The sequence below is a fragment of the Pundamilia nyererei genome, unplaced genomic scaffold (assembly GCF_000239375.1).
Source record: "Pundamilia nyererei isolate P.nyererei 1_Seehausen unplaced genomic scaffold, PunNye1.0 scaffold00055, whole genome shotgun sequence".
NCBI classification, from domain to species: Eukaryota; Metazoa; Chordata; class Actinopteri; order Cichliformes; family Cichlidae; genus Pundamilia; species Pundamilia nyererei.
In genome coordinates this window covers 140860-153662 of record NW_005187456.1, presented here as the reverse complement: position 1 = coordinate 153662, position 12803 = coordinate 140860, and the positions used below count along the sequence as shown (strand labels likewise).

Below are 12803 nucleotides of genomic sequence, written 5' to 3'. Positions count from 1 at the left end.
ACTAGCTGATAAACTGCCTAAAAAAGAAACAGAACCAGTGCGATAGTGAAGTCAGAAAAACTATCAGAGATCAAAGAGGACAGAGGAAAAGCTCACACACACACACACACACACACACACACACACACACACTCAGCCTGAATGATCATGTCATGCTCTCTTTCTCTCTCCATTACGTGATTCTCACTCGACGATGAAAAGCTCTTTGGCCTGAACTCAGTGCTCCTCCAGGCCAGGCTAAGTGTGTATTTGTGAGTGTGTGCGGTGTGTGACAGTGACCTGGCTGAGCAGCCTATCAGCAGTCAGGTCGGATGACATCACAATCATTGTGCTGCAGGAGGGCATTTGCTGCTATCAGTGAGCTCCAGAGAGGATGGCTTCCATATAAAACTGCTGTAAATCAGAAGAGCAGATTATTTTGTTTCTAGATCATCATTCGGCTGGTTGTCCGAAGACGCCGGGTCCATAGAGTCAAGTTTGTCATTTTCTTTTCTGCTTTTCTTCTCCTTGCACGAAGAGTAGACCTCAGAAGTGCTCCAAAGTTACAAACTGTCAGTAACGGAAGGACAAAGTTATTACTCACCAATCTGAGAATTACCCAGACACTTTACTCAAGTAGAAGTATCACAATAGTTTAAAAATGCTACACAACAAGGCTTGCACTCAAGAAATAAGTACTGAGTCTGACTGACTCTATCGGTTCTGTCTATTTACTGGGTTGCTATTACTGACTCATGTCTATCAAGTTATGGAAATGAAATTAAATGAATAAATATAGTAAAATGTAGTAGTGCTAAGTGATTCCAGTTCTGCCCGGAGAGAAGCCTGTATGTAATGATGCAGGTAAAACTTGGTCAGGACATTTGATGATATTATTACAAACCAGGAAAAGTTGAAATACCACAATTAACATTTTCTGTCAAAGACATGTAATAATACATGAGTAGAGTAAAAGCTTATATCATAACTTCTGCCAAAAAAACATAAGAAATACCCACAGAAACTGCAACAAAATGAAGAGAATCTACTAAATATGTGCACAGAATCTATGTGGGTAAAAATTCAAAACATGAATTACATAACAGGAGGAGGAGGACTGCATAAGATGGTGAATCAGCCATGAATAATGCATGGATAATTGGAAATTCATGATCCTGATATTAATAAAATTAGCTAGGAAGCCAAATGGAAGTCATGGGTGTGTCACCTGCTGCTTTTCAGCTTCGTCAGGTGAAATTAAGTCTACTAAATTAAAAACATTTCCACATTGCAGATTTCTAGTAAAAATACAGAAAACAGAGTCAAATATCTCAAACCAAAAAAATACTAATGGGACTGTTTATGAGCTGTTGTGCCAACGTGGCTCATTATGTCAGCAGAAGAGAAGGAATATTAGAAAATAACCCTCAGGTTTGAACTTCTCCTGTTGCAAATCATTTTCTGGATCAACAAGTCTGCACTTTCAAGGCAGTGACAAAGTGCAATACTAATTACAATGTTCAATAACAAACTTAAACACACACTCAGCTTTATATTCCTGTATGGTTTACATTAATGTTTAATGAACCAGCTGTGGGGAGTCCTCCACTGCCAAAACTGCATTGTTGTATATCCTGCCTCCTTAAGGAAGAGTTTGATCTTGTTGGATAAAGAAGATAAACGTCACACCCTCATCCACCTATTTCTCAACAAAATGATTTTAGTATATCTACATCTACATACACTAGTGTCTGTCTCTTTTCCTGTGTAAAGTACTTAAATTGTCAGTCCTTCTGTATGTGACCAGTGTGCAAACAAATACGCTCTCTGGCCACTTCTGCTCCTTAACGTAAATATAATCAGCAAATCACTTGGCAGCCATTCAGGTCATGTAGGCATGTGTACATGGTTGAGACGACCTGCTGCAGTTCACCCGGAGCATCAAAATGGACGATAAAGCCGCTTTAACTGACTTTGAATGTGACACAGTCCTTGGTGCCAGATGGGCTGGTCTGAGTTTCTCAGAAACTGCTGATCTGCTGGGATTTTCCCACACAAGCCCCCAGGACAAGCAAGGTGTACCTAATTAAGTGGCGAGTGAACATTTTAAACTGAACCCATCAGTTAAGCTCAGGAAAAACAAAACCACAAATGGAAAAAATGTGTTTTTAGCTTAAAGGGAAAGAGAGCCGTGACTTTTTACACCATGAAGTGTGGATGTGCTGTACTGAGTGTACTTACAGTATTTTTTTTGCGTCAGTGGCAATTAGTGACCACCAGGAGGCAGCATACACACTTGTACCCGCACAAAGACACATTTATACACCCACGAATTCGCTAATTAAATGAGTGAATTCCCATGATCCACTTTCTCAGTACAAATGAAGAGATTAACTCACATGAGACTAATTACATTTACAATATTGCAGCTCCTCTCCTTTCCTCCTTACTCCTCTCCTTCATTTCTTTCCTTTACTTTCACTCTCTTTCTTTCTTGTTTTCTTCAGATCTCTTTGCCTCCTCCATATTCTTTACGTCTTTTCTCTTCTCTTCCTGTAGAAGGTATTCTTTTCTTCTCTTCCCTCTTTCTTCTCTATGTCCGCAGTGTTGCTGCTGAAAACAACAGCAGCACTGTGCGTGTGCTTTTTGTTTAAAGTTTCTAATTTGTTTACTGCTTTAACTAAATGTATTTTGATGATGTTCTGAAAGGGTGAAGGAAGCACTGCGTTTTCCATTTCTCAAAGAGGTGCGGTTATGAATACTCCGTAGAGTTTGTTTTTAATGAATGTTTGATTTTAAGAGAAGATAAAGCTATTTTATAGGGATTATTTGGAGTCAGAATTCATGTGAATGCACTTTGAAAAGTGGGTTTTGTGTTTGGAGTTTATAGAAAGGGGTGAAAGGGAAAGAGTCCTGGTAATTGTAAAAACTGAGTTTCTGATTGGATGCTTCTTACGTACAGTGAAAATGTCAAAATCAACCCTCTGTTTTTTATGAGATCTCGCAAAAGTTGAATTCCAACAATGGCGTCAGCTACTTAGTTGTAATATTACTCTTTCTGGGTCACAAAATACACTTTTAAGATATTTTGAGACGTGAATGTAGCTGTGTAAACGTCATATATCTGCTCGGTTTACAAGACATCACATATTTGCAAAAGTGCTCCAACATTTTCGAGATGTATGAAACTTTTTGCGAGATCCCGAGTTTGTTTTGCGAGATCTCGCAAAAGTCCGTCTTCATTTTTTTTTCTCCCATGTCCCCTGCGGGGCTCCGTAGTTTTTCCTTTTGTCATCTGACTGTGTGTGCGTGAATAAGCTAGCTCTAATTAGCTCTCCTGGGCTAATAAAGGTCACAGTGTTGTGTTGCTCAAACCCCATTCATAATAAGCAGGGAAATAAAGAGTTATTAATAGGCACATATTGAAACAGTGTGTGCATGTTTGTTAGACAGCAAAGGGGTAGAGCAAGTGTTGATGTGTGGTCTTGTGTTGATGTATTCAGCAGTGTATGAATAGATCCTGCTGATGGATTCACACACTCATAGTGCTGTATGGTGATGACAACAGGCTCAGCGGTAGCGACCGGGTACGATCAGCTATGAACCAATGATCTGTGCCTCCCTGACTATATCCTTGACCACTAACCCAAAATAATTCATGACCATGTTGGTGCTAAGACACTGGTAAAAGACTAGTATGACCAGTATAAAGCTGATGCATGCAGTATGGCTGGGCTACACAGCTTAAAAGCTGATTAGTTTATTGACTGCTGTCAGTTTTGGCTTCACCCAATCTACAATGTACCAAACCTGTGTCGCGGTTTCTATCGGTGGTAGGTCCACAGTACACAATAATTATTGTATAATATAATAAATACAGATAGAATAGTGTGTAATGATGTGGATCGTTTTGTGTTGTGTGTCAGAAGAATTAAGGGGGATTGCTGAATGAAAACAGGAGGAGTGATTGTCAGGCCTGCAGGTATCAGGCTGTGATGTTCACCTTTATAGTGGACAGAAATTATTTTTTGGAGTGGCACAAATAATTAGAGTCTTATTGAATGCAGAACAGCTGATTGTTCTGTAAATAGTTTGAAATGGTTATAAAAAAAAGAGTAAAAGGTAAATGGGTGCAAGTAACTTTGTTGTTTGCAAAACTTGTGCATATGATTTTAGAATTGACAATTTATATTTGCATGTAAAGTTATGAAATATGATTCAATAAACATGTTTGTGGTTGTTACAGTAAAAAATATAATTTTTTTCTTCTCGGATTTTATGTTTTTTCGCTGATTTTAGATAAATTGTGTTAATACAGAATGTCAAAATGAAAACATAACTGTAAATTCAGACATGTGAGGTTGTGCTGAAAAGGATGATACCAAACAAGGCAAAGTAAATAGTTTTTAAAGGTGAAATATAGAAGTAAAAGCAAAGTAATTAAAAATTGCCAATTACACCCTGGCCCCATGGTTAAACGTTTTTGTTTTTTTTAAAGTAACACAATAGTTACTATTCAATCAATTAATTACTTTTAGAATCTTGTAACTCAGTTACTAACTCAGTTACTTTTTTGAAGAAGTAACTAGTAACTATAATTAATTACTTTTTCAAAGTAACTTGCCCAACACTGGTCATGATGGCGTTCAGTTGCAGTTTTGTACGTGCACGTGGACAGAGATAATTGCTTATGCGGACACTTTATTTTTTTGGAAACTGTTTGCGTGGACATGATATTTTTGAAAACAGTAGAGGACAAACCCTGTTGTTGGTCAGTAGATAAATAATTTGTTGATTTATTCCTTTCCGTTTTTTTTTTTGTCATGATGCCACAAACTGCGAGCGAGCGAGCAACCCGGTGACACAGAGAGAGACAGACAGAGAGAGAGAAAGAGGGATTTCCACTGAGACACAGGGGCTGTCATCACCGTTCACCATGAATATCATCACCTCAGTGATTCACATACACTGTGCACTCTGTCTCTTTCTCGCTGTGTGTCGGTCGCCCTCCTCTACCCTCACACACGTGTCTCTCCGCGTTCACACAAACAGTCAGGCAGCGAGTCTGCGCTGTTTGGTGTGGGATTTCTCTTGGTTAGTTTTTTATGTTATCAGGGGAGCAGATGATAGGAAAGAGGGAGAGGAGGAGGAGGCTGAGGAGGTGAGACAGCTGTCTTCCTGTACGTAATGTGGAGTAGTTTCATGAGTCGAGGTAGGAAATTCTTATTCTGTTTATTTCTGTTTTAACGCCTCATTGAGACGCTTTGTTCTTTGATGCTATTTTTTTTTAAAGTTCTGTCTGAAATGTTGTTTATGTGGGCACTTAGGTGTTTATGGGAGAACCTGGAGGTTGTGACCTGGATTCACACTTTCAACTGAGGCTGAGTTTTGTCTAAAAAAGGTTGAAAACTGTTACTGTCCAAGAGAAAGACTCAGCTGTTCATCAGAAGATTATTATACATATTTAAGAAGGGTTATGTACACAACTCATTGTCTGGAGCTGGTTTCTAGCATTGCTATTTCAGTACACATAAGTGCACATTTTTATTCAATTGTTTTACCGTATTTGGATTTATTTATTTTTAATCATTTTAAGACACGAATAAAGTTATTACAGGTAACTACAAGAGGGATATTAATGTGTGAAATTTGCATAGCTTCATCTCACAGTTTTCAACAACTTCACTACAGGTAGCACTACAGTGTGTTCAAAGTTGGTACCTACATAAAGCAGGCAGATAAACTGAGTTTTTCATTTCTAATTGGCAGAATTTCCACTCAGGATTTATACTACGTGCAAAAAAAGGGAATAAAAAGGGAATGCACACAAACATATGAAAGTGGACTGTACGCCTGACTTGTACTGACTACCATTGCTCGCTCAGATATGTTTCAGAAATCTCAGTGTATAGATGAACATTTGGGTTCCATATAGTACATGAAGGTTCATAGACATAACTGTGTATCACATAAGAAGAGAGTAAAGCCCACCGACTCTGTGACTGCTTCCTGGCTGTTCTGACATTCCTCTTATAATAGATAGCGTGACTGCTGTGATTACATGCACGCTGCTGCTCATCACCACAGAGCATCGTGTGCTTAGGAGACAAAAACACACACAGTAGATTCCCTTTACCACTGCAAACATGTCTGGTTTGATTTATGCAGATCAACCTTTCTTGGCAGTGTCCACAATCTGTGGACTGCAGTACTGTGCAAAAGTCTTGACTCACCCCTCATTCTTTTATATGTTGCCTCCAAGAAGCCAGACTTGCTTGTAAATTTTTTTTAATGATCTCAAGTAATAGTTCTTCAAGTTTTTTGTGTTTTTCTTTGGACATTAGCTGCTTTCCCCTCTTATTTCCAGTCCAGTCTTTGAACCTGACCATTTTCAGAGAAACAATGACTTACAAATCATTCAAGCATAAAAAAGATGCCTAAATCAAGGGACGAACCACTTTTGTGCTGGTTCATCTTAGCAAAGAACCAATTTTAAATTATATCTTTAAGCACTTTGTTACTAGCAGCCTGTTGCAAAAAAACTAGAATTTATCCAGTTTGACAAGCATGAAATAGCATTTTTGCACCAACAAGATGATTTCCAAAGAGCTATAGCCAAAATCTTGGCATGTCTCATCATGGTATGCATGTGTCCTTTAAAAATGTGAGGAGGCTAGAAAAGTGGAGGATGAAAGAAGATGCAGCATGCCTAAAAAACTATCTACAGCAAATGAACAGTATCTGAAAGTGATGTCCTTAAAGGCTTAGGTTCATAGATTTAAGTCTGTTCTCATTCAAATGAGATATTTCCACCTGAATAAATATTAAATCTGACACCATAATGGTTTCTAAGTTATCTGAGGCCTTTCTCTGTGGCGTGTGGATGTTCTCCCTTCGTGGGTCTCCTCCCACAGTCCAAATACATGCATGCTAGGTTAACTGCTGATTCTAAATTGACTGCAGTTGTGAATGTTTTTGCGTTTTGCATTTTGTCTCCATCTCCATGCATGCAGTAGACTGGTGCCCTGTCCATGGTAAACCCCACCTCCTGCCCTATGGCAACTAGATTTAGCAGGTAATGGTATATATATAGATGTGCTCTGGCGAGGACTCTGAGGTTTACTGCTTATGTTTTATTTAGTTAGCTGCATCGACTGTCCTACTGTAGTGTTTTTATTGCTTTCTAGCCTCTAGCTGAAGTGAAAAGGTGTAATTTGGGAAGTAATACAAGAGTACATCATCGGCTTAACTTCACATTGATATCTGACACCCTTGGTCTCTGGTGGCTGCACTAACAGGTGGGTGATGAAATGGAGATAAAGTGAAGAGTCTGAGGAGTCTGTTTTTTAAGCTGTGTTATAGGGTAGCTTTTGTTGCTTTAGATTTCATTCATGATGTAGATATTAAAGTTTCACAATCTTGTCGCCAACAGTAAAAAATATACTAGAAAAATATTTTTGAGAGGGCTACAGATCATATAAAGAAATACTGTTGCGGCTCATCTCGCAGCTAATTTCAAAGTAAAAGTCTTTTGTCTCGTGGTGTTTCTTTTTAGGGTTGCAGAACATGATAATTCTTAACCTTTTAAGATTTTAATAAAAGTGACCTTTCCCTAGCACTGCCCTCAGGATAAGCTTTACATTTTCAGCCCCCACTATAGAGTCTAAGGAATTTTCTCCTGCAGGTGATTGTGCTGTTATGTTTCTGTCTGTTTCTACTGTTTTCTCTTGAGTGTCAGACGGGAGCTCTCCTGTCTGCTTTCATATTCTTGATTGGTCTGCTCTGGGTGTGTTTGTCTTCTTTTTGGATGAAGAAGGTTCTGAACATGACCTACTTACACACACACACACACACACACACACACACACACACACACACACACACACACACACACACACACACAAGCTTGTTATGCTAATGTTTGTGTTTCTCTGCATAATAATAATGCAGTGTGATGTCTAATGCTGCCGTCAGCAGATCCACACTCTGCCTATGTCCCTCCACAGCTCGTTCTCTGTGGATAAGGAATGTCTAAGATGCAGATGAAGGTAGTGAGACGAGTTCTCCTCCCAAAAGGATCAGTGGTGTATTAATATCCTGATACTTTCAGGCTTCATGTGCAGCTGCAGTGGTTTCAGCTGCAGGGTTTTCTGCAGTGGGAAGCAGGTGATGGATACTGTACTGTAAAGGATGTCCTGAGGCGGAACTCCGCACATAGAGGCTCCACTCGTAGGCTGCTCACCTGAACCTCTTTAGTGACACATGAGTAGAAAGTGGGGGAGCAGGGCAGGCAGGTTTAGGACCTAAGGATGCAGGATACGGGACTTCTGAGTAGAACTGAAAGCAAACCTTTATTGCGGGCTGATCTCTAATAAAAAATTCCTAAGTAATCCAACAAGAAACAGAACCAGGGAGAAAAAAACATCCCAGAAAACAGGAAACGCATACCTTAAATATACACATGAGGTAAGAGCAGAGTGGAGACGCCTGGGGAACACAGCTGAACAGAATCCAACTAATGAGTCAAGGGAAGCAACAGTGAACGTAACACACATGGGATGAGAGACTATCAAAATAAGAAAACCAACAAACACAGAGACAGAAACCCTGGCTGCTACTAATGATGACATTCATAGCTGTTAAGCAAATATAGAAGTCGTGTGTCATGGTTGGTACATACATACCATAACATAACATAAAACATTATGACTTCATTGTTTTCATAATTACCAACAGCTTCAAAATTAAGTCACAACTGCTGCAAACAAACCAATAGATATTGATTGAACAGACAATATAAAATCCTTTAATATCAGTAATCTGTATTTGCCTACTGCCTCAGATGAAAATGTCTGTTATGTAGAATGCCTGTGTTAGATGAGCGCAAGAAATTGTTTGTTCAACAGGACATCATTTGTTCCAGTGCAGGCTGTCACTAACATATACACATATACATGATAAACAGTTGGGAGTGGTGGGACACAACGCCCATGATGGAGTTTTGAATTAACGGGCTGGTATTTACAGTTATGTTGCTAACTTTTTAGACAAAGACACATTTCTGTAATTTTACATCTGTACACCACCACAGTGGATTTTAAACTAGACAGCTACTTTCAGCTTTAATTTAGTAAATTGAACAAAAATACCGCAGTAACTGTTTAGGAATCACAGCCACTTTTAGACGTAGACGTGTTTTCAAAGGCTAAAAAAGTAATCAGACAAATAAAGCCACTTCACTGGTGCACAGAAACAAAATTGCAGAAGTCGTGTTATTGTCTAAGAAGTTACAGATCTAACTGTATTCAGTGGTTTTCTACTGTAACTGAGCACCTAAGGCCCTACTAGCTGCATCAATGCGCTGCTTTATTCTATGCCTTTAAGCACCTTCTAATTATCACAAACATACTCAAACTCTGATGGATGCTTTGGGAGCAATTTGGAGTTCAGTGTCTTATCCAAGGACACTTTGACGTGCAGACTGGAGGATTGAACCACTGACCTTCTGCTAAGTAGAGGACCTGCTGTGCCTCCTGAGCATTTTTGCACTGGTGGGGTATCCTTTAACTGCGATGCTTTTCCCCCCCCCCGAATTTTCCATTTCTGTTGGGAACGTCGCTAAAACTTTCCCACTCCAAAGTAAACTTGAATGAGCCAGCATTTCTTTTATCTAAATAACAACATATCAAACACATGGTTACTTTTACTCATTGCTTCCGCTGCTGTCGTTATTTTGATGTCGTCACATGAGCTTTTGCTGTGTCTGCACAGGTAGCCGATAGCCTGGCAGCAGATTCCCAGTTTCTTTTGCGCTACTGCAGCTAAAATATTTGAGTTTCTAAAAACGCCATAAGCCCTTATTCCATTTTAAGTTAGCAAAGGGACTTGCTTTTTGTCACCAGATGGGGAGTCGGGTGATTTCAGTGTGACTGTGTAAAAAGATTTATGTCCACACAACATGAGTAATATACACTCACGCAGACACACACGCACATACCCGTGGTAACCGTAGACGTGTGAACCGGCAACTGCTCTGATCTTATCTCACACACACACACATGCACACACAGCAGTGACTGCAGCGGGGTAATGTAATCTTTAATCCTCTGGTATAATCTGTAAGTAGTGTGTGTGGTCGTCTTTTCTTTCTCTCTCTCCCTCGCTCTCTCGCTCTCATCCCCAGGGATAGAGTTACTTGTCTCTAGAGGAAATAGCAGCAAGGGATTAGGAAGTAACACACACACATAGAGAAACACACACCTGACGTTGAGGCTCGGGGGTCCAGATAGCGATGACACATGCCACTCTTGTTCCAGTCACCTGATACGTTCCCTCTCTCTGTCTTTCTCGCTCTCTCTCTCCCTAACACACACACACACACACACACACACACACACAGAGTACATGGTGGGTGTGTTTGGCTGTTTGCATGTTTGTTAAAAGACTACAGCAGTGTAACGCGGATAAGTAGAGTCAAACTGAATAAATGCAGAAGGAAGAGGAAGAAAAGTGGGAACTAAAACATCAGGACTGAGATAAAAAAAAAACCCACCCCCAAAAAAGACATCTGGCTCAGGTAGGACCCTTCAGTTGGTTTAAATCTCAAATAAATATCTCGGTCTTCACTGCCATCTCCATTGACATCCTCTCCTCCTCTTTCATCTTCATCACATCCTGCAGTGTGGAGTTACTTTAGCTCCGTCCATTCTAATAACTTTAGGGTCTGATTAACAGCACCAGATGTTTCTCTTTAGTCTTCTGAGCTGGATGATCATATGTAGAGTGAAGCTGCATTAACAGTGTGGATAAAGACATACTGAAGATAACATCACAGACAATTCTCTTTTCAAGAGGAGCATTTTCTGGCTCTGTTCCTCGTCAACATCCACGAGGAACAGAGCCTCATGGATGTTGACGAGGAATTTTCTGGAACACCAGATTAGTGATGAAGACAGCACGAGCTTTAATCAGATTCTCCCATGTTATATTCCTTTTCCGTTTGTCTTCTGTCTCTGACGAATGCATCTAGGACTTTTTTTTGTCTTTTTAACAGTGGCTTTGCGTCTGTTTTTGGCTATAGATATTACACACCTATGATGGACACAGGGCTGACAAACACTGAGCTGTCTTTATAATGAAGTCAAATTAGCCAAGCTTTACTTAGTCTAGTCTCAACAATACCACTATTGTCAGATACTATTTCTAATGCAGTTTTGAGACCTTGATAAACCTTGATAATGCTAATGTGAAGACCAACCACAGTTTAAAACAAGGTAAGAGAAAACGTTCTTTATTTAGCTCATATTTGAGAAGTTCTTTTGTTACATCAGTTAATATAATAATAATAATAATTATTATTATTATTAGTATAATAATTATAATAAAAACAAGTAAGAAACTAAGGAACAAGTAAGTAATCACAGAGCCAGCCTTCATGCTGCTGCTCTGTAATCCTTCTGTCACATTTATAATAGGTTTATCACGTCTTTATCACGCTAATGTCAAGTTGTCTCAGCTAAGACATCTAAGTTTGCATTAAGAATGACTAACTAACTAAATGCCAGTGACCGTCATACAAATCTTAGACTGTACATAAAAGATAGACATAGCCACCGTGATATCACAGATTGGTCTGACTGTCGCTATCTTGGTTAGCAGACTACATCCGTATACTGTCTGTATGCTGTCATCACGCAGACACCGATACCTGCTATTTAGTGCTAAGATCCTAATAAACTGCTAAAACTTTACTGGCCAAAACTAGAGCACAGATGTCTTCGGCTGGCTGTTAGTGTAGTTAATTGCTCAGCTAAGCAATATTATTTATCTGATAAGCCTTAAAAAATCACCAAAATGCATGAGCCTATAAAAATGTGCCTTGCTCTTCTGTTGGATTTTTGACCTTTCAGTGCATAATGATGTGTGTATAGTTTGTTTTCTGATGTCTTGTGCCCTTTTGAAATTGATTGGTATTTGGTATTTACATTCAAGTATTCATCAGGAATTGAATGGACGTGACAATGGGATTGACTTGTCCTACAAAAAAGCACAGATCTTTTTGAAATATATGTTTAGGAATTGGGAAAAAAAATTCTTTTTGACAAGAAAAGAATTGTAAACAGAAATCCTTCTGTATTAGTGGCTCAGCAGTGCTCCTTTCCACACTCTCAATCACTATAAATCAGTCTTTAACCTGCTACAAACACCAGAAATGCTCTGTGTATCAATTTATGCTGCTACTGTAAGCAAAAGGTTGTGTGCAGCTCAGCCGCTCCATTTGGATTTATACACCAGGGGCATGTGACTGATTAAATATCAGCCACATTTTTCAGTAACCACACCCACTGGGCACAGAGCTGCCCGGGTCAGATCACTTACAGGAGCCGCAGTCTGCAGCTCTCGGTGCAGCAGAGCACCGTGCAAGGTTTTCGTTTCTCATGTCTTTATCATGTGAGCCTCCAAGCAGAACTAACTGCGAGCGTAAATATGTGTTTGGATGTGTGTGTGAGAGGTGTGAATGCCAGAGATGACCTTGACTGCAGCCAGAGCCATAAATCTCACTGCTGTACGGGGAAACTCGGCTGACCAGCAGGAAGCTGGATGCTACAAATGAATAAAGGATCAGAATCAGTTTATAGGCAGCTTAATCTCAGCAGCTGCTGATGTCAGCAAAGGACACGCCAGGAGAGACGCTTTGATCATTTAAAATGTTTGGAGCTCTGACATGGTGTGATTTCTACAGGAATTTGGGTGGCTGTAGCTCAGGTGGCAGAGCAGGTCACCCACTAATCAGAAGGTTGGTGGTTCGATCCCAGGCTGCCTCC

The 12803-nt window shown here is 39.7% G+C and overlaps 1 protein-coding gene across 1 annotated transcript in view; it reads left to right on the top strand.

The window, feature by feature from the left end:
- The first annotated feature begins 4919 nt into the window (after positions 1-4919).
- The window catches only part of LOC102214608 (zinc finger protein 385B), a 23018-nt gene continuing 15134 nt past the window's right edge, over positions 4920-12803 (top strand). Inside the window, exon 1 of the mRNA XM_005733934.2 lies at positions 4920-5191. Within this exon, the coding sequence (XP_005733991.1) occupies positions 5167-5191 (25 nt within the window). The 5' untranslated portion in view covers positions 4920-5166. The remainder of the gene's footprint in view (positions 5192-12803) is intronic.